Genomic DNA, 24,295 nt, shown 5'->3' with positions numbered 1-24,295 from the left:
AATACGACAAAGAAAAGACACAAATGTGTAACTTTCCTTTTACAAGTTTCACTGTTTTTAAGTCACAAATCTCAAAAATGTTGATTTTAAATAAATGTCTTTTATGACGAAGAGAAGCAACACGATGCTGCTTCATGGCCTCTGACCAAAGTGTTGCTGTATTTATATATTTACACTTTTACAAACTGTGGCGACGTTCCTGTAAAATAGTTTTCCTCCACTTTATAAAAGCTAAAACTGTAACTATGCACACAATTCTGAAAACTTGAATCTGATGTATTAAAAACAAGACGAGCACAATGTAGTTGTCTCAGTGTTGCACATGTTTTAAATTCTCTTGTTGGTGTTTTGAGTCCATTTCGACTGTGACTCGTCTCTAACGAGACTTGTCTTTGACTCAAACTTGTGTCTGTCCAGCAGGTTGACCTGGACTTGTCTCTTCTAATGGACGTTTTTTTCTCTGAATTGTCTGTCTTGGAGTTTTTTGACTCAACTCAGAGATGTGTTTGTCTTCAGGGGCGTTTGACTTGTGTCTTCTCACAAACTTGTCTCGTCTTTGACTCAAGTTTTGCCTTGAAAGTGTCTTTGAGTCGTGGACGTTTCTCCTCGGACGTGGCTTTGTCTCTTGGCTGTTTTGACTCACGTTTCAATGAGTTTTTTCGACATCGACTTGGACTCGTCTCGATCTCTTGGCTGTTTCTGACTTGGACTCGTCTTCATTATTACTGAAGCTGGTTGTCTTGTGCAGAAACGATCAGTTGATTATTGGATTGGACTCAGAATCCTAAACTCCGAGCACAAGAAAATAGATTTTACTCAAATTGTACCATCGAGGTAGTCGAGTTGCATTGTGGGTAATGTAGGCGCCAGGTTTTGACGAGGAAGTAGGATATGTGGGGGTTCCAACTCACATACGTTTTACTTTTAATACGCTCTACAGCTGCCTTTACAAAGTACGCACAGTATACACACACTGGGGACAAACTGCTTGTACTTGATGAGCCTCTTGCTCATATCTGCTGCTGCAAAGGATTGTGGGCCAGAATAGAAAAGCATGCTAGTTCAGGACATCCTGGTATTTGTCTCGTACTGCATGTGACGTACGATGTATTGTGTAGCTGTGTTGGTGTTCATGTCGTGAGAACGCCGCTGCTAGGCAACGGAAATATTAACGTTAGCGTTTAGAAACCACCGAGGCTAACGATTTAGCAAACTAGCGAGTGGGTAACGTAACACAGGAAATGCAAAGGCATACTGACAAAGGAAAAGGAAGAGGTCGTTGGGAATATCAACATTTTCCTGTGACTAACGTGACAAAACAAATCTCTCTACGACTAAAATGACAATATATTAGGTTATTATGCTCATGAAAACATCAGCGGGCCGCTCATATGGACTCTTCTCATGGACATGGACCCACTTTGAAGGCAGCAAAACTTTTTCTGGTATTTAAATCCACCGAGCAGGTAAATCCGGCCCTGGTGGGAGGAACTGTCGTGATACGTGATGCAAGCTTTGTGTGTATTTTAAGGCATATTTGTGGTCATTTATTTTCCTCCTTGATGCTCCTCCAGGTTGCGATGGGAAACACGGACAGTCAGAGCGGCTTCGTCCCTCCGGCAAAGTCGTCCTCCTCGCTCAGGTTCTCCTCTAGAAGGGAGGAGGTGCCGTCGGCTCGCAGCTGGTGGAGGAGCAGTCAGGGAGGCAGCAGGAGCCGGGGGAGGACGTATATGAACCAGCATGCCGCCGGCCCGCCGTACACCTCCTGGCATTATGAACACGCAACCAGAGGAGGCTCCAAACTGGGAGCCGGCTCTCCTCAGAGGTTTATCAGAGGGAACCAGTTCGGTTACTTGGATAACGGAGGGGGGAGTAACGGCGGGTGTGGTGAGCGGACGTCCCTGGAGAGCGGTGGCGGTGGTGGCAGCCCCAAGGTGCTGCTCAGCAAAGATGGCAGCATGAGGGTGGAGTTCACCAACACCAGGGGAGTCCCCATGGAGCCCCAGGGGCTCACCACCACCGCTGCCCCCCCAGTTGCAGAACCCTCCCTCCGCACAAGTAAAGGCAGCTCGCTCAGCTCCGACGGCTCCTGGTACGACTCGCCGTGGGGGGCCGGCGGTGAGCTGGTGGACAACGTGTTTGTCTGCGGGCCGAGTGTAGCTAACAGCAGTGGGTACACCACCTACTCTTCCTCCCGCACAGAGGAGACGGCCACCGACAGCAGCGGCTACAACACCGTCTTCTCAGCGCAGGTGGATATCTCACCGGGATTTAACTCCAACCTCCTCTTCCCCGCCGCGCAGACCGTCAAGTTCACCGCCGCCGCCGGTTACAACACCTGCTCCTCCGGGCGAACGGAAGACAGCGGCATCGGAGACTCGCTGATCCTGCAGGCCGACATGAGAGACTTCAGCCTGGCTTCACCTTCCTCCACCTCCCTGGACAGCGTTTACCACAACGCGCTGCCCGCCTTCCTCACCACACCGGACGCCTCCCTGCAGCGGAGGACCGCCTCCTCCTCGTCCTCGGCGCTGATGCTGGATGATGTCATCCAGGAGGAGGAGGGGTCAGGAGGAGGTGTGGAGCAGCGTTACTCCTCCATGACGCTTCCCTGTCGCAGGGCCGAGGCCGCAGCCCCCCCCTCCACCTCCTCCGGGAACAGCCGCAAAGACTTCCTGAAGAGCCGAATTCGACGACTCAGCGACTGGACAGGAAGTCTGAGCAGGAAGAAGAGGAGGATCCAGGTGAGTCACAACAACATTCATTTAAAACATCTCGTGAGAGGAAGTGGTTCTGCGTGGGTGGATGAAATGTTTTCAACAAATATATACGAAGGCTAAATGTTTGTAATTTAACATGTTTCATTTAATTATGATAAAGTAAATGATTGCATTAAACAAATACAGTGTGAATTCAATTTCACTTTATTTCTTTGTTTGATTATTTTTGTTTCGGCATCTTTAATCTTCCATATTCATGTAGCAAAATAATGTCAGTTAATTCACCAATTTCCTTACACACGTTCTTGCTTTCATTTTCTATGAGTTTAAATTTTATATTTGTATATTTAATACCCTTTTTTTCATATATTTTTTAAAATTATTATTACATTTAATTTATTTTCATTTTTAAAATAGTTTTTATTATTTTTTTCTATACATTTTAATTTAGGAGTAAAATGATTCCCCATGGAGAATATGGTCGTAGTACATAATACTGTTATTATTAATAGTATATGTTTAAATAATGCAGATATTACCATTAAAACGCTGTTTAAAACATCTTTAATCATCTAATATTAACGCTTCACTAATACGACCTGTGGTACAACCATGAATCTCTTGATAAGACTTCAGTAATATCCTCATTGTTTTACATAATAACAGTTTTTATTCTAGTTTCTTCTCCCAAACCCACAAAGTGCAGCATTAAAGCAACACAACTTAATAACTCATTTATCTGTAATGAGGAAAGTTCTGCTTGTTAAAAGTAACTCATAAACGTTTCATAACAAACTACAGCAGAAAAACAAGTCGTATAAATCTGGCAAAATTATATTTATTGGTTCCTGTTAAAGACGTAAATCTTTAAAAACGTATAGTTTCATATTTCATGTTCACTGAAGTTCTTATCAAACGGAAATGGTGCATTTGTTTGGGTCTACTTTCAGCGGCGGATTAATCCACATTTGGTACTTTTGGGGTACTTTGGAGTTCTATTATTACAATAATTATAATTATTAATTATACTATATAAGCTCAACAAAAATGTAAACGTAAGTTCGACAAACATTTTATATTCAATGTTCCTTTTTTCAATGCAATCGTTGACTGTTGCTGTTCAGCGTGAGCGGGAAGACAGAACACAGCTGAAAGGTGATGAGTTGATGTCCCTGAAGACTGTCCGCCTTATTAATAATATTCATTCTGATTCTGGTTCCTCCTCAGGAGCCGTACGGCAGCGACACCAGTGAAGTTTTCATCGACGGGTCGGACTCGTGGCGTGTTGGCTGCGGCACACTGTGGTCCTCCAACCCTCTGCAAACTCAGAACCAGAACCAGTTCCCAGCGGTCCACTGTGGCTCTTCCAGGAGCCTGAACCAGAACCAGAGCGGCGATGTCCAGCGGCAGAACGTCTACGAGAACTTCATGCAGGAGTTGGAGACGGGCTGCAGCAGCGTGGCGGACCGCACCGAGCCGTCGGAGGAGGAAGAGGAGGAAGAGGAGGATGAAGAGGAGGAGGAGGAGGAGGATGGAGATGGGGAAGAGGAGGGGGGGGGAGGCGAGCAGCTGGACGTCCTGTTTGACAAGGAGCAGGGCGCGGTGCGACGGGCCGGATGGCTCTCCTTCAAAGCTCTCATCACAGTCAGCAAGGACAGGAAGCTGGAGCTGGTGGCTCGCCGCAAGTGGAGACACTACTGGGTCACACTCAAAGGTCCGTCCCTCAAATATTTATATGAATATGATATAAGTAATACGGCCGTCAATTATAATATTTAACCGTGTGATTGTACATATTTAATCGCAAATTAATGACTTATTTTTCAAGTTTTTATATTTTAGTACTTTTACCACTTTTACAACATGGACAAATATACTTGCTTTATTAAATGTATTTATTTGTGTTGTTGGAAATCAATTAACAACACAAAACCCTCCCAGGTTCTGCTGTTAGAGGTCACGACACCAAACATCTATTCCAAGACCAATGTCGATACGCAGTTCAGTACCAGATAAATTATTGTCTAATTATATGTATATTGGCATTATAATATATAATTCTCTCTAATATCTGTTAAAAAACATCCACTTCAAACAACTGGATTTATTTATTCTCATCGAAACTACATTTTATCCCACCGGCTGCTAACAGCTAACGTTAGCTTTCCACCGGCTGCTAACAGCTAACGTTAGCTTTCCACCGGCTGCTAACAGCTAACGTTAGCTTTCCACCGGCTGCTAACAGCTAACGTTAGCTTCCCACCGGCTGCTAACAACTAACGTTAGCTTCCCACCGGCTGCTAACGTTAGCTTCCCACCGGCTGCTAACAGCTAACGTTAGCTTCCCACCGGCTGCTAACAGCTAACGTTAGCTTCCCACCGGCTGCTAACGTTAACTGTTCTCATATGTACTTTAATGAGAAATATATATATATATATATATATATATATATATATATATATGCTACAGAAAAATAAAAGCTTCTTTGAGATGCCAAACAGCGACAAGAAGTTAAGGGACAAACAGGAAGTGGAACAAACAATCAAGTTTGTTATTCTGTCCCCTCAGGTTGCTCTCTGCTGTTTTATGAGACTTACGGGAAAAGCGTGAGCGCTGAGCAGGAGCTTTCTCCTCGCTACGCTCTGCTGGCCGACGACAGCATCGTGCAGGCCGTCCCCGAACATCCCAAGAAGGAACACGTCTTCTGTCTGAGCAACTCACACGGAGACGTCTACCTGTTCCAGGTGAGGCGACCAAGAACTTCTTTCATGTTTATCTATTTACATTCGTCATGTGAGCAGGAAGGTGAAAATGTAGCTGTTTTAGTAAACATGGGTGTAAAACTCCCAGGTGTTGGACAGTCCTTGAACGCACCACCTGTCCTTGACATCATGTACACGACAGGTGTGTCGACCGATAAAGTAATAAATATAAAGTGTTTCAGGTGAATATGTATAATATAACTAACCGATATGATTTCCATAACTTTATTTTTTATTGCCACAAAAGCACATTTAACTTTTCAAACTAAGTTTCTGTAAAGTGTTTCAGAACATCTATTTCATTATTATTGCTTTATGTCTTACCTTAAAACAGTCACATTTAAAAGTCAAAAAGAAAAACATGCAATATGTCATAGAATTGGTCTGAAGAGAAGAAAGTTTGGGCTTCTAAAGTCCCCTGATGAAAGAGAAGATGCCCCCCCCCCCCCCGCTCATATTCACAGAAGGTAACACATTTATATGTTGAGCTGCTTTGAGTTACTTTGTCATTTTCTTAAACTGTGGCGACGTGTTTTTAGATGTCCTGTCTTCTAACTTGTTGGAAATAAGTTTTCACTTTAACACATCGTCCTCTGCATACTTTTATTTATTTTCTGATAATCCACAAATAAAATAAATGTATGAATCGTGCAAAGTGAAAACATCGAAACATATCGTCATCTTTCCTTTATTTTGAAATTCCCATGGTTTCCATTCAAACGCTGCCATGAGAAGTTTGTGATGAGTAGCAGGTCTATTTATATTCTTTTATGAAAACAAATAAGAGAAGAGCCCGGTGAGGAAGTTGTGAAATCAGAAACCTTCGTGACACACAAACGAGCAGAATCCAACTTGACTCTTGTTTCTGTAAATACATCTGTGGTGTTTTTAACGTGTTTCTTTCTGGGGAGTTCTCATATCATTCTTTCTAAATGTGCGTCCTCTCAGTTTGGTCCTGATTGCTGGCTGCCTCTCTGACCCTCCCGGCCCCCGCTCTTATTTCAGTGTGAATGAATGGGTCGTAGTGTTTGTGGCGGGCTGTGGTTTCTGTCTCTGCAGCGCTGAACCACCAGCGTCACCACAGACATGCAGAGAGCTGGAGAACATTTAGTGATGACTCAGCTGCTGCTAGAGTTGCACCTCCGTTACACTAAAGTGGATCGTCGTCCTGCAGAGGAGACAAAGTTAAAGTTAGTTTTGTGTTTATTGCACCCAAAACCCTAAAGGGTTAGCTCCATGTTAGGGTTAGCTGCATGTTAGGGTTAGCTGCATGTTAGGGTTAGCTCCATGTTAGGGTTAGCTGCATGTTAGGGTTAGCTCCATGTTAGGGTTAGTTCCATGTTAGGGTTAGCTGCATGTTAGGGTTAGCTGCATGTTAGGGTTAGCTCCATGTTAGGGTTAGCTGCATGTTAGGGTAAGCTGCATGTTAGGGTTAGCTCCATGTTAGGGTAAGCTGCATGTTAGGGATAGCTCCATGTTAGGGTAAGCTGCATGTTAGGGTTAGCTCCATGTTAGGGTTAGCTGCATGTTAGGGTTAGCTGCATGTTAGGGTTAGCTCCATGTTAGGGTTAGCTGCATGTTAGGGTTAGCTCCATGTTAGGGTTAGCTCCATGTTAAGGTTAGCTGCATGTTAGGGTTAGCTGCATGTTAGGGTAAGCTCCATGTTAGGGTTAGCTGCATGTTAGGGTTAGCTGCATGTTAGGGTTAGCTGCATGTTAGGGTAAGCTGCATGTTAGGGTAAGCTGCATGTTAGGGTTAGCTGCATGTTAGGGTTAGCTGCATGTTAGGGTTAGCTCCATGTTAGGGTTAGCTCCATGTTAGGGTTAGCTGCATGTTAGGGTAAGCTCCATGTTAGGGTTAGCTGCATGTTAGAGTAAGCTGCATGTTAGGGTTAGCTCCATGTTAGGGTTAGCTCCATGTTAGGGTTAGCTGCATGTTAGGGTAAGCTGCATGTTAGGGTTAGCTGCATGTTAGGGTTAGCTCCATGTTAGGGTAAGCTGCATGTTAGGGTTAGCTGCATGTTAGGGTTAGCTCCATGTTAGGGTTAGCTGCATGTTAGGGTTAGCTGCATGTTAGGGTTAGCTGCATGTTAGGGTTAGCTGCATGTTAGGGTAAGCTCCATGTTAGGGTTAACTGCATGTTAGGGTTAGCTCCATGTTAGGGTTAGCTCCATGTTAGGGTTAGCTCCATGTTAGGGTTAGCTGCATGTTAGGGTACGCTGCATGTTAGGGTACGCTGCATGTTAGGGTTAGCTGCATGTTAGGGTTAGCTCCATGTTAGGGTTAGCTGCATGTTAGGGTTAGCTGCATGTTAGGGTAAGCTGCATGTTTCTCCAGATGAAGTTTCCTTCATAAGAAAATTCTCCTCCTTCAGATAAATAAAGTCTTTAAAAAGCCTCTTGGAAAATGCATCGTCACAAAACTGAACATGTAACAGGAACATGTAACACACACATTAATGTAACATGAACATGTAACACACACATTAATGTAACATGAACATGTAACACACACATTAATGTAACAGGAACATGTAACACACACATTAATGTAACAGGAACATGTAACACACACATTAATGTAACATGAACATGTAACACACACATTAATGTAACAGGAACATGTAACACACACATTAATGTAACAGGAACATGTAACACACACATTAATGTAACAGGAACATGTAACACACACATTAATGTAACATGAACATGTAACACACACATTAATGTAACAGGAACATGTAACACACACATTAATGCAGCAGGAACATGTAACACACACATTAATGCAGCAGGAACATGTAACACACACATTAATGTAACAGGAACATGTAACACACACATTAATGTAACAGGAACATGTAACACACACATTAATGTAACAGGAACATGTAACACACACATTAATGCAGCAGGAACATGTAACACACACATTAATGTAACAGGAACATGTAACACACACATTAATGTAACAGGAACATGTACACACACATTAATGTAACAGGAACATGTAACACACACATTAATGCAGGCAGGAACATGTAACACACACATTAATGTAAGCAGGAACATGTAACACACACATTAATGTAACAGGAACATGTAACACACACGTTAATGCAGCAGGAACATGTAACACACACACATTAATGTAACAGGAACATGTAACACACACTTAATGTAACAGGAAATGTAACACACATTAATGTAACAGGAACAGCTAACACACACATTAATGTAACAGGAACATTGTAACACACCAGTAATGTAACAGGAACATGTACACACACATTAATGCAGCAGGAACATGTAACACACACATTAATGTAACAAGGGGAACAGTAACACACACATTAATGTAACAGGAACATGTAACACACACATTAATGTAACAGGAACATGTAACACACACATTAATGTAACAGGAACATGTAACACACACATTAATGTAACAGGAACATGTAACACACACATTAATGTAACAGGAACATGTAACACACACATTAATGTAACAGGAACATGTAACACACACATTAATGTAACAGGAACATGTAACACACACATTAATGTAACAGGAACATGTAACACACACATTAATGTAACAGGAACATGTAACACACACATTAATGTAACAGGAACATGTAACACACACATTAATGTACAGGAACATGTAACACACACATTAATGTAACAGGAACATGTAACACACACATTAATGTAACAGGAACATGTAACACACACATTAATGTAACAGGAACATGTAACACACACATTAATGTAGCAGGAACATGTAACACACACATTAATGTAAGCAGGAACATGTAACACACACATTAATGTAACAGGAACATGTAACACACATTAATGTAACAGGAACACACAACATTAATGTAACAGGAACATGTAACACACACATTAATGTAGCAGGAACATGTAACACACACATTAATGTAGCAGGAACATGTAACACACACACATTAATGTAACAGGAACATGTAACACACACATTAATGTAGCAGGAACATGTAACACACACATTAATGTACAGGAACATGTAACACACACAATAATGTAGCAGGAACATGTAACACACACATTAATGTAGCGGGAACATGTAACACACACATTAATGTAACAGGAACATGTAACACACACATTAATGTAGCAGGAACATGGTAACACACACATTAATGTAACCGGAACATGTAAACACACATTAATGTACAGGAACATGTAACACACTAAGGTAATGTAGCGTCAGGAACATGTAACACACACATTAATGTAGCAGGACATGTAACACACACATTAATGTAACAGGAACATGTAACAGCACACCATTAATGTAGCAGAACATGTAACACACACATTAATGTAACAGGAACATGTAACACAGCACATTAATGTAGGCAGGAAACATGTAAACACCACATTATGTAACAAGGAACATGTTAACACACACATTAATGTAAGCATGAACACACATTTAAATGTAGCAGACATGTAACACACACATTAATGTAAACAGGAACATGTAACACACACATTAATGAACAGGAACATGTAACACACACATTAATGCAGCAGGAACATGTAACACACACATTAAGCAGCAGGAACATTAATGTAACAGGAACATGTAACACACACATTAATGTAACAGAACATGTAACACACACATTAATGCAGCAGGAACATGTAACACACACAATTAATGCAGCAGGAACATTAATGTAACAGGAACATGTAACACACACATTAATGTAACACACACATTAATGTAACAGGGAACATGTAACACACACATTAATGTAACACACACATTAATGTAACAGGAACATGTAACACACACATTAATGCAGCAGGAACATGTAACACACACATTAATGTAACACACACATTAATGTAACAGGAACATGTAACCACAACACATTAAATGCAGCAGGAACATGTAACCACACATTAATGTAACACACACATTAATGTAACAGGAACATGTAACACACACATTAATGTAACACACACATTAATGTAACAGGAACATGTAACACACATTAATGTAACACACACATAAGTGCAGCAGGAACATGTAACGCACACACATTAATGTAACAGGAACATGTAACACACACATTAATGTAACACACACATTAATGTAACAGGAACATGTAACACACACAGTAATGTAACAGGAACATGTAACACACACATTAATGCAGCAGGAACATGTACACACACTAATGAACAGGAACATGTAACACACACATTAATGTAACAGGAACATGTACACACACATTAATGTACTAGGAACATGTAACCACACATTATGTAACAGGAACATGTAACACAACACATTAATGTAGTACATGTAACACAACACATTAATGTAACAGGAACATGTAACACACACATTAATGTAACAGGAACATGTAACACACACATTAATGTAACAGGAACATGTAAACCACACATTAATGTAGCAGGAACATGTAACACACACATTAATGTAACAGGAACATGTAACACACACATTAATGTAGCAGGAACATGTAACACACACATTAATGTAACAGGAACATGTAACACACACATTAATGCAGCAGGAACATGTAACACACACATTAATGTAACAGGAACATGTAACACACACATTAATGTAACAGGAACATGTAACACACACATTAATGTAACAGGAACATGTAACACACACATTAATGCAGCAGGAACATGTAACACACACATTAATGTAACAGGAACATGTAACACACACATTAATGTACAGGAACATGTAACACACACGTTAATGCAGCAGGAACATGTAACACACACATTAATGTAACAGGAACATGTAACACACACATTAATGTAACAGGAACATGTAACACACATTAATGTAACAGGAACATGTAACACACACATTAATGTAACAGGAACATGTAACACACACGTTAATGTAACAGGAACATGTAACACACACATTAATGCAGCAGGAACATGTAACACACACATTAATGTAACAGGAACATGTAACACACACATTAATGTAACAGGAACATGTAACACACACATTAATGTAACAGGAACATGTAACACACACATTAATGTAACAGGAACATGTAACACACACATTAATGCAGCAGGAACATGTAACACACACATTAATGTAACAGGAACATGTAACACACATTAATGTAACAGGAACATGTAACACACACATTAATGTAACAGGAACATGTAACACACACATTAATGTAACAGGAACATGTAACACACACATTAATGTAACAGGAACATGTAACACACACATTAATGCAGCAGGAACATGTAACACACACATTAATGTAGCAGGAACATGTAACACACACATTAATGCAACAAGAACATGTACACACACATTAATGCAGCAGGAACATGTAACACACACATTAATGTAACAGGAACATGTAACACACACATTAATGTAGCAGGAACATGTAACACACACATTAATGTAGCAGGAACATGTAACACACACACATTAATGTAACAGGAACATGTAACACACACATTAATGTAGCAGGAACATGTAACACACACATTAATGTAACAGGAACATGTAACACACACATTAATGTAGCAGGAACATGTAACACACACATTAATGTAGCAGGAACATGTAACACACACATTAATGTAACAGGAACATGTAACACACACATTAATGTAGCAGGAACATGTAACACACACATTAATGTAACAGGAACATGTAACACACACATTAATGTAGCAGGAACATGTAACACACACATTAATGTAGCAGGAACATGTAACACACACATTAATGTAACAGGAACATGTAACACACACATTAATGTAACAGGAACATGTAACACACACATTAATGTAGCAGGAACATGTAACACACACATTAATGTAACAGGAACATGTAACACACACATTAATGTAGCAGGAACATGTAACACACACATTAATGTAACAGGAACATGTAACACACACATTAATGTAGCAGGAACATGTAACACACACATTAATGTAACAGGAACATGTAACACACACATTAATGTAACAGGAACATGTAACACACACATTAATGCAGCAGGAACATGTAACACACACATTAATGCAGCAGGAACATTAATGTAACAGGAACATGTAACACACACATTAATGTAACAGGAACATGTAACACACACATTAATGCAGCAGGAACATGTAACACACACATTAATGCAGCAGGAACATTAATGTAACAGGAACATGTAACACACACATTAATGTAACACACACATTAATGTAACAGGAACATGTAACACACACATTAATGTAACACACACATTAATGTAACAGGAACATGTAACACACACATTAATGCAGCAGGAACATGTAACACACACATTAATGTAACACACACATTAATGTAACAGGAACATGTAACACACACATTAATGCAGCAGGAACATGTAACACACACATTAATGTAACACACACATTAATGTAACAGGAACATGTAACACACACATTAATGTAACACACACATTAATGTAACAGGAACATGTAACACACATTAATGTAACACACACATTAATGCAGCAGGAACATGTAACGCACACATTAATGTAACAGGAACATGTAACACACACATTAATGTAACACACACATTAATGTAACAGGAACATGTAACACACACATTAATGTAACAGGAACATGTAACACACACATTAATGCAGCAGGAACATGTAACACACACATTAATGTAACAGGAACATGTAACACACACATTAATGTAATAGGAACATGTAACACACACATTAATGTAACAGGAACATGTAACATGAACATGTAACACACACATTAATGTAACAGGAACATGTAACACACACATTAATGTAACAGGAACATGTAACACACACATTAATGTAACAGGAACATGTAACACACACATTAATGTAGCAGGAACATGTAACACACACATTAATGTAACAGGAACATGTAACACACACATTAATGTAGCAGGAACATGTAACACACACATTAATGTAACAGGAACATGTAACACACACATTAATGTAGCAGGAACATGTAACACACACATTAATGTAACAGGAACATGTAACACACACATTAATGTAACAGGAACATGTAACACACACATTAATGCAACAGGAACATGTAACACACACATTAATGTAACACACACATTAATGTAACACACACATTAATGTAACAGGAACATGTAACACACACATTAATGTAACACACACATTAATGTAACAGGAACATGTAACACACACATTAATGCAGCAGGAACATGTAACACACACATTAATGTAACACACACATTAATGCAGCAGGAACATTAATGTAACAGGAACATGTAACACACACATTAATGTAACAGGAACATGTAACACACACATTAATGCAGCAGGAACATGTAACACACACATTAATGCAGCAGGAACATTAATGTAACAGGAACATGTAACACACACATTAATGTAACACACACATTAATGTAACAGGAACATGTAACACACACATTAATGTAACACACACATTAATGTAACAGGAACATGTAACACACACATTAATGCAGCAGGAACATGTAACACACACATTAATGTAACACACACATTAATGTAACAGGAACATGTAACACACATTAATGTAACACACACATTAATGCAGCAGGAACATGTAACGCACACATTAATGTAACAGGAACATGTAACACACACATTAATGTAACACACACATTAATGTAACAGGAACATGTAACACACACATTAATGTAACAGGAACATGTAACACACACATTAATGCAGCAGGAACATGTAACACACACATTAATGTAACAGGAACATGTAACACACACATTAATGTAATAGGAACATGTAACACACACATTAATGTAACAGGAACATGTAACACACACATTAATGTAACAGGAACATGTAACACACACATTAATGTAACAGGAACATGTAACACACACATTAATGTAATAGGAACATGTAACACACACATTAATGTAACAGGAACATGTAACATGAACATGTAACACACACATTAATGTAACAGGAACATGTAACACACACATTAATGTAACAGGAACATGTAACACACACATTAATGTAACAGGAACATGTAACACACACATTAATGTAACAGGAACATGTAACACACACATTAATGTAACAGGAACATGTAACACACAGATATAATAATTTACTAAATGCATCTAAAAAGCGTGTAAAGTTGTTCTTTTCACTCTGAAAGACTTTAGTAAAAGTCCATCTTCTTCTGTAGAAACCTTTTAAAAAATCAAACCACAACATAATAAACTCGCTCGAAGCAGATTAAATATATCGACTCAGTATTCGCAGCATTAATCCTCGAGAGGGTCTAAAAATAGACTCTGCACTTCCTGTGTCCCTCGTTTCTCTTTTTTTACGAGCTGAGAAAGCACTTTTTAAAATTCCCTGAGTAACTCTCACTCAGGTTTGTCCTCGCTGCGAGACGTCAGGAGCTGAAAGAGCCTCTAATGGAGTCACGACATGCTAATTACTGCAACAAACGTTCCTCTTTTACGACTCGGAGCCGCTCAACACAAACACCTGTTAGGTTCGGGACATGTGCAGAAAACTCTTTAAAGCCTCTGAAACATCAGAGCTTCCTGTTGTTCCTCTTAAAGATATAATGTGTGAGGTGAGTTGTGTATTTACATTATTCCAACCCTCACCATCAGAGAGAGGACGAGACCTCTGGAGGAGTCTGCTTTTATTTTGAAAATAAATCTTTGTTTACTTCCAATGCCAAGAACAAACTTGTTTCCTGCTCTGCACTTTGGGCACAGAGTAATCTACACGATCTAAAATAAGTAAATCTTTGTCTCCTCCCGTCCAGGCCACCAACCAGACCGACCTGGAGAACTGGGTGACGGCGATCCACTCTGCGAGCGCCTCGCTGCTGGCCAAGCGTCAGGGGAAGGAGGACACGCTGCGCCTGCTGCGCTGCGAGAGCCGCTCGCTGCTGCACAAGATCGACATGGACGGGAAGATGAAGAAGATGGCGGAGCTGCAGCTGTCCGTCATCAAGGAGCAGAAGAACAGGAAGGCCGTGGAGAGCCAGGTGAGGCATCAGCTGCACCTTCCCCACTTCTTTACTCACATTAACTCTCTTACTATATCACAACATCTAAATACATCTGGAGGGATTCAAGTTCTGGATACAAAACTTCAATATTTCAACACGATACTTCATCATTCAACCTCACACACACACACACACACACACACACACACACACACACACGATTTTGACTTTCACACATTAGTTAACGTGATTTCAAGATTCAGTAACGAACAAAATAACTTGATTTCTTGCAGATAATTTATTATTTTGTTTTTAGTTTGTTATCATAAAGTAAACATCGTCCTCCATAAGTTCAGAAACATTGAGCTCATGTAGAAACAGAACAAGTGAAGAACCCACCTGCAGGAGTTTAATATGTTAATGATCTGAATACTTCTCCATCCTTTGATCAACAATAGTGATGATATAGATCTTTATGTTCTACGTATCTGTTCAGATCCAGCAGTGGGAGCAGAACCTGGAGAAGCTGAACCTGGATCTGTTCCGGCTGCGCTGCTATCTGTCCAGCCTGCAGGGCAGCGAGCTGCCCAACCCCAAGAGCCTCCTCGCTGTGGCCGGCCGGCCCTCCAAGAGCATGCTGGGACGCCTGGGAGTCTTCTCCGTGTCCTCCTTCCATGCTCTGGTAAGAAGAGCCACCAGCAGAAGATAAAAACAGGAAGCTGGAAGACGTGTTTCTTCACAGCGCGGCTCTCGTGTCTCCTCAGGTGTGCAGCAGAGACAAGGGGACGCTGAGGCGGCGCTATCGCTCCGTGTCCGGAGGAGGTGGCAGGAGGAGGGGGGGGCTGCCGTCCTCTCTGAAGGAGCTGGACGCACTGAAGACGCGCATCAGGGACGGCAGACACACGGCCCAGGTAATACACCGCACCGAGAGCAGCGTGCACGCTTTCAGGGGCTTTAATTATTTATCTTTATTAAAGTTCTGACAACAAATATGGACAGAACATCTTCCCCCCCAGCTGAAGTTCCCATGATGCTCGGCTCCTGCAGGCCCCTCTCCATAAACAGCGGAGCTATTTATGGAGTGTGAGTCGAGCGTGTTTTGACAGAAACACGTGTTCCACTTCTCACATCTGAAACAGGACTGCAGCTTTTTCTGAACATTTTATATGTGTGAACGTTTTCAGAGGTTTCATTAGTGTGGTGGTGCATCATGGGAGGTTAGTGTGGTGGTGCATCATGGGAGGTTAGTGTGGTGGTGCATCATGGGAGGTTATAGTGTTGGTGCATCATGGGAGGTTAGTGTGGTGGTGCATCATGGGAGGTTAGTGTGGTGGTGCATCATGGGAGGTTAGTGTGGTGGTGCATCATGGGAGGTTAGTGTGGTGGTGCATCATGGGAGGTTATAGTGTTGGTGCATCATGGGAGGTTAGTGTGGTGGTGCATCATGGGAGGTTATAGTGTTGGTGCATCATGGGAGGTTAGTGTGGTGGTGCATCAAGGGAGTTTGGTGTGGTGGTGCATCATGGGAGTTTGGTATGGTGGTGCATCATGGGAATTTAGTGTGGTGGTGCAGCAGCAGTGCATCATGGGAGTTTAGTGTGGTGGTGCAGCAGCAGTGCATCATGGGAGTTTAGTATGGTAGTGCATCATGGGAGTTTAGTGTGGTGGTGCAGCAGCAGTGCATCATGGGAGTTTAGTGTGGTGGTGCATCATGGGAGTTTAGTGTGGTGGTGCATCATGGGAGTTTAGTGTGGTGGTGCAGCAGCAGTGCATCATGGGAGTTTGTCAGTTTGAGTGTGTCACTTTTGAATATATATTAATGGATGAAATACTTTTAAAAAGAAGATTTAATTAAATGTTCTAAATTTGTATTTTAGTTTCGTCAGATTGCATTAAATGTTTTGTCAATCAAAGAAAAGCGGAAGATGAAAAAAAGTGAAATAAAATAAGAGAAACTGTCAGAATCATGTAAAACAGAGCAAACGAAAAGTTGTTTCCTTATAAGGAGTTGTGTGTGTTGACGGTGCGTTCACTGCCTGCTGGTGGTTTCAGACTCCAGACTGACTGATTACGGCTCCGACTGCACAAACCTGTAATTTCAGCTCAACCCCTCATTTTTTCCCAAGATGCCTTGGGGCTAATTTTGGTTTTAATCTGACACAGAATTTAGCATCAAAGTTGTTTTTCCTCGACAGATCGTTTTTAATTAAGTATAATTACACAGTGTGTGTGTGTGTGTGTGTCTGTGTGTGTGTGTGTGTGTGTGTGTGTGTGTGTGTGTGTGTTTTTCCTTCCTCTCTGTATTCTGAAGGTTATTTATATGATTACATTAAATTATCACTGTTTCTCAGAATTGTACAGTTTATTTTCCTAAAATGTTCATAATATGTAAAATATCATAATATTACAAAAAAATAATATTTCTATATTTTAGGAACAAAATGTTCTACGACATATCAGTTTCAGCTGATATCTATTCTCTACATTACATAACGCCTCATGTACATATTAAACACTTGAGATATAAACGTGTGTTGATGTGAGTCATGACGTGGGGAAGCTTCATGATGGGGGGGCGTCCACACACTTTTGGCCAGAAAGTATTTTGTTTGTTGAGTCTGCAGCCACCTGTCGCCCCCTGACCCCCGAGGAGGAGAACAAAGGGGGGGGCAGCTGCTGCTTTGTGAGGACGACTAAAAGGTCCCACCGCCTTTTATTCTCCCAGAATGCCTTTGTCCCTTGTGGTAATCGTGACCCCCCCTCATTATAATGCATCTGTAACATTCATTAATGTTTATAACCAGACATGACGATTTTATATTTCTCTTGATAAATTTACTAAACTAAGAATAAAAGCAGTTTTCATTTGACGCTCGTTGGAACCTGTAGTTAATAAAACACGTGTCCACACAGAGAGAGGCGGCGCCCCCTGCAGGACGTCCTGCAGCTCTACAGGTGCGTTCACTGACACGACTCGTCTTTAATATATATATGTATATATACCAATTATACATACATCTCGTGTGTGTTGTGGCTGTTTTGAAATGTAACAAATCTCTAAATCTAAAAGGAATCTCAAATTATCTCCACTAAATAAATAACCCTGATGTATACGTGCATGATGCAATATGGGTACTGATTTTATTATTATTATTATTATTATTATTATTATTATTATTATTATTATTATTATTATTATTATTATTATTCAGTGGGTTTAATTTCCCTTTTTATAATTTGCATTCTATTCCATTTTATTTCACATTAATTTGATTCTTTGTTTATTCTCCTTTATTATAAAGCTCTTTGTATTTCTTGTATGAAAGGTACAAATAAAGTTTATTATTATTAAAAAGATTATATCATAGAAACTATTTTGTTAATCGATTAATTGATTGATTTATAAGATAGTAAATAACATGTATTTGTGTTTTTGATTAGTTGCTCTGATGAAACTATTTAACGACGTCAATTTGACTTTTTGTAGATGAAACGATTAATAACAGAAAATAATCAGCAAATATTCTGAACACGAGTTAATCTGTCGTCTTGACCTTCAGCCGTCAGAAGCTTTTACTCTGAACGTCCGTCGACTCGACGCTGCCAAAGACTTTGGTGAGAAAATAAACACATATTCATATTTATAAAAGTGAACATGTTGAGTTTTAAGATGTTGTATAAGAGCTTCTGTATGTTTGCAGGTTTTGCAGTGACGGGTCACGTGGACGGAGCGGGCGAAAGTCACGTCTACGTCAGCGAGGTCGACCCGCTGGGCCCGTCGGCCGCAGGAGGTCTGAATGTTTAAAGTTATAGTTCGCTTCACGTACGATATTATAATTATAATCATATACTTATTTAGAGGAGTTTCTGTGCATTTGTCAGAAGACGACGTTCTTTTTTCTTTGCAGCAGAGACAAAACATGTAAAAAACTTTATTTATAAAACGTCTTTCATACAATCAGCCCGACGTGCTTCACACATTCAAACAGGCAATTCTCCTGATGTTTGAAACAAACTGTAATACATCTTTAAATCAAGAGAAAAATAGTCACGATATTAGAAAAATGAAGCATCACAAGAACAACCTGCGTTTCCCATCAGGCCTCAGGGCGGGAGATGAGGTCCTGGCTGTGAACGGGGCTGTGGTGTCGGCTCTGGACCTGGACCTGATGCAGAGTCTCTTCAGCCCCCAGAAGCTGCAGCTACTGCTCAGGAGGGACGAGGAGCCCGCGGAGCCCCCGGCCCCCCCCGCCCCCCCGTACCTGCTCCCCTGGACCAACACCGGTATGTTTAAATTCAGGTTTCTACAAGTATTGGACCCAGTAATATACATATATAAATATATTATATATGTATATGTGTATCTATAGATATATATATATATATATATATATATATATATACATATATATATATATATATATATATATGTGTGTGTATATGTGTGTATGTGTATATATATGTATGTATACATATATGTGTATATGTATATATATATACACATATATGTGTGTGTATATGTGTGTATGTGTATATATATATATATGTGTATATATATATATATATATATATATATATATACATATATATATGTGTGTAAATATATATATTTATATGTATATATATGTGTAAATATATGTTTATATATATATATGTGTATATATATGTATATGTGTATATGTATATATGTGTATATATATGTATATATATATATACATATATATATATATATATATATATATATATATATATATATATATTTAATATATTATATAATGTCTATATATATGTCTATATTTATATATATATATTTATATATGTAATATATATATTTATATATGTAAATATATTTATATATGTATGTAACATATATTTATATATGTAAGTAAATATATTTATATATGTAAGTAAATATATTATATATGTAAATATATTTATATATGTAAGTAATATATTTATATATGTAAATAAATATATTTATATATGTAAATATGTAAATATATTTATATATGTAAATACATATATTTATATGTATATATATATTTACATATATATATATATATTTATATAAATATATTTATATAAATATATATACTTTAGACCTAAGAATCAAACTAAATATCTGTGACTTTCAGCACACATGTCCTTATATTTTCTTATATTTCTTATATTTTCTTATATTTTCTTATATTTTCTTATATTTTCTTATATTAAGAACCTGATCTTTATTTCACAGCTTCTGCAGACGGTGTCCTGCTTCCTGTTTGTGACGGCGAGCTGCAGAGACAGGTGAGATTCTCCTCTTGTTGAGTTTTCCTCTGCGTGCTCTGGCAGCTCCTGATGTGTCGGGTTGTGTTTGTATTTATCCAGAAGTTCTTCTTCTGGTGTAGAAATGTTTACTTGTCTCCTGGATTTGTGATTCGTCCTGCAGAGACGCAGATATATAATATCAGATGTGTGCGTCCTGAAGAGAAACCGCTCCTCTGCTAACACACAAAGAAAATATATAAAATAATGTGTTTTACCCGAACACAGAAACAAAGTGTCGTTGGGCAGAAGAAGAGAATTCATGGCTTCAGCACAAAAAAGTATTAAAAGATTTGCTTCTCTACTAAACAGCATTTCTTATTGTTAACAATGTTTTTATTCAGGTTCATAAAACATAAATATGAAAGAAACACGTCAAAGTGAAGTCTTTTAGTTTGAAGGATTGACGTGTGACTTCCTGTCTGCATGTTCTCAACTCGACTTGGAGCCCGAAGTGTTTCACATACATTCAGTTTTTTAATTAACAAAACAACAATAAACACAACTTTGCAAGAAAATACGAAAACAATAAACTTTTAAAGATCAATAAATAAAAGTCAATAGAATAAATTATAATCGTGTTAAAACACAGACTAACAGACTCATGTGGTGGTGTCACTGTAAAACATGCAAACTGTCCCTTTAATGTGGACGAGCAGGAACCTCCCTGAACCTCCTCACCTGCAGAAACCCTTTCCCACAATCCTCCTGTGCTCCCTGAAGCTCAGACACCTTCTGGGTCACATGACCTGACCAGGCCGATAATCCAGGCTTACGCCTTCAGGAGCGTTTGTGTGTAAAGTCTGACCGGAGGGGGATTAATGGCGACTCGTAGATGTTGTTTCTGACCGGCCTCCCTGACGCCCTGCTCTCTGATCATGGGCGCCCTGTGCTGGGTGCTGCCGCTGGAGGAGGACGAGGAGATGCTGGAGGAGGAGGAGGAGGGCGGCGGCGTGCTGCAGCGGGCCGCCTGCTGCCTGAGCTGCCGGCAGCCGGCCGAGAGCCTCGTACTGCTGGTAAACTGAGAGACGCTGCAGGATGTTGTGTTAGTCGCTGGAAAGTAACTAAGTACATTTACTCACTTAAGTACTGCACTTCAAACTTGAGGTACTTTATACTTCGACTCGCTTGAGTTACAGAGAACAGTTTATACGGTTCAGCTGGAAACAGTAGTGCAGTAATCAGGAAGTTAAACTACTCATTGTATTTCCAATATTTACAACCTGTTTTTAAGACTTTATTTATTATTATTTATTGATTTCTTCTTTAAGGATATCTGATTCAAACAGGATAAGAAGAAATGTAAACACGGATACAATCTATATTTGTATATTACTGCAGTAATTGTAAAGACATTGTCTGCTTTTACTTTTAATAAGGTCATGTATTAGTAATAATGTGCTCATTTCTCACTACTTTTAAAACCCAACAATGAACGCATTAATGGAATAATCAGATAAATCCATGATACAATAATCTTTACTTAATAGTTCATAACGAACGAGAAATAATTATCTAATGAAATCATATTTAATAGTATAACAGCCTGGGACAGTTTTATACTTTTAATACTTCAACTACATTTTACTGATTTTACTGAAGGAACTTCAATGCAGTACCTTTAGAGTATTTTTACTGTGTGGTGTTAGAAATATTACTGCAGTAAAGTATCTGAATACTTGAGTTGTCACTTAGTCCTTATGGATGTAACTGGACTCCTGTGTAACTCTGTGTAACTCTGTGTATATCTGTGTAACTCTGTGTAACTCTGTGTATATCTATGTAACTCTGTGTATATCTGTGTAACTCTGTGTATATCTGTGTAACTCTGTGTATATCTGTGTAACTCTGTGTATATCTGTGTAACTCTGTGTATATCTGTGTAACTCTGTGTATATCTGTGTAACTCTGTGTAACTCTGTGTAACTCTGTGTATATCTGTGTAACTCTGTGTATATCTGTGTAACTCTGTGTAACTCTGTGTAACTCTGTGTATATCTGTGTAACTCTGTGTATATCTGTGTAACTCTGTATAACTCTGTGTAACTCTGTGTATGTCTGTGTAACTCTGTGTATATCTGTGTAACTCTGTGTAACTCTGTGTATATCTGTGTAACTCTGTGTATATCTGTGTAACTCTGTGTAACTCTGTGTGTATCTGTGTAACTCTGTGTGTATCTGTGTAACTCTGTGTATATCTGTGTATATCTGTGTAACTCTGTGTAACTCTGTGTATATCTGTGTAACTCTGTGTATATCTGTGTAACTCTGTGTATATCTGTGTAACTCTGTGTAACTCTGTGTATATCTGTGTAACTCTGTGTAACTCTGTGTAACTCTGTGTATATCTGTGTAACTCTGTGTATATCTGTGTAACTCTGTGTAACTCTGTGTAACTCTGTGTATATCTGTGTAACTCTGTGTAACTCTGTGTATATCTGTGTAACTCTGTGTAACTCTGTGTATATCTGTGTAACTCTGTGTAACTCTGTGTATATCTGTGTAACTCTGTGTAACTCTGTGTACTCTGTGTATATCTGTGTAACTCTGTGTAACTCTGTGTATAGCTGTGTAACTCTGTGTAGATAGTGTACTCTGTGTAACTCTGTGTACTCTGTGTATATCTGTGTAACTGTGATATCTGTGTAACTCTGTGTAACTCTGTGTAATCTGTGTAACTCTGTGTATCTCTGTGTAACTCTGTGTAACTATTGTGTAATCTGTGTAACTCTGTGTATATCTGTGTAACTCTGTGTAACTCTGTGTATATCTGTGTACTCTGTGTATATCTGTGTAACTCTGTGTATATCTGTGTAACCTCTGTGTAACTCTGTGTATATCTGTGTAACTCTGTGTAACTCTTGTGTAATCTGTGTAACTCTGTGTAACTCTGTGTAACTCTGTGTATATCTGTGTAACTCTGTGTAATCTGTGTAACTCTGTGTATATCTGTGTAACTCTGTGTATACTCGTGTTAACTCGTAACTCTGTGTATAGTCTGTGTAACTCTGTGTATATCTGTGTAACTCTGTGTATACTCTGTGTAACTCTGTGTAACTCTGTGTATATCTGTGTAACTCTGTGTATATCTGTGTAACTCTGTGTAACTCTGTGTATATCTGTGTAACTCTGTGTATATCTGTGTAACTCTGTGTAATATATCTGTGTAACTCTGTGTATCTGGAACTCTGTGTTATATCTGTGTAACTCTGTGTATACTCTGTGTATACTCTGTGTAACTCTGTGTATATCTGTGTATGTAACTCTGTGTAACTCTGTGTATATCTGTGTAACTCTGTGTAACTCTGTGTATATCTGTGTAACTCTGTGTAACTCTGTGTATATCTGTGTAACTCTGTGTAACTCTGTGTAATCTGTGTATACTCTGTGTAATATCTGTGTAACTCTG

At 39.2% G+C, this 24,295-nt stretch overlaps 1 protein-coding gene across 1 annotated transcript in view; it reads left to right on the top strand.

Moving 5' to 3' along the window:
* LOC115005110 (T-lymphoma invasion and metastasis-inducing protein 2-like) overlaps positions 1 to 24,295 on the top strand; it is a 39,466-nt gene that overhangs the window by 378 nt on the left and 14,793 nt on the right. Inside the window, exons 2-12 of the mRNA XM_029426916.1 lie at positions 1,575 to 2,744; positions 3,948 to 4,434; positions 5,290 to 5,465; positions 15,391 to 15,615; positions 16,076 to 16,261; positions 16,344 to 16,490; positions 18,493 to 18,534; positions 19,140 to 19,194; positions 19,281 to 19,370; positions 19,681 to 19,863; positions 20,816 to 20,868. Of these exons, the coding sequence (XP_029282776.1) occupies positions 1,581 to 2,744; positions 3,948 to 4,434; positions 5,290 to 5,465; positions 15,391 to 15,615; positions 16,076 to 16,261; positions 16,344 to 16,490; positions 18,493 to 18,534; positions 19,140 to 19,194; positions 19,281 to 19,370; positions 19,681 to 19,863; positions 20,816 to 20,868 (2,808 nt within the window). The 5' untranslated portion in view covers positions 1,575 to 1,580. The remainder of the gene's footprint in view (positions 1 to 1,574; positions 2,745 to 3,947; positions 4,435 to 5,289; positions 5,466 to 15,390; positions 15,616 to 16,075; positions 16,262 to 16,343; positions 16,491 to 18,492; positions 18,535 to 19,139; positions 19,195 to 19,280; positions 19,371 to 19,680; positions 19,864 to 20,815; positions 20,869 to 24,295) is intronic.

The sequence above is a fragment of the Cottoperca gobio genome, unplaced genomic scaffold (genome assembly GCF_900634415.1).
Source record: "Cottoperca gobio unplaced genomic scaffold, fCotGob3.1 fCotGob3_254arrow_ctg1, whole genome shotgun sequence".
Lineage (NCBI taxonomy): Eukaryota > Metazoa > Chordata > Actinopteri > Perciformes > Bovichtidae > Cottoperca > Cottoperca gobio.
Note: the sequence above shows the minus strand (reverse complement) of the source record. Positions and strands in the feature narration are given on the sequence as shown.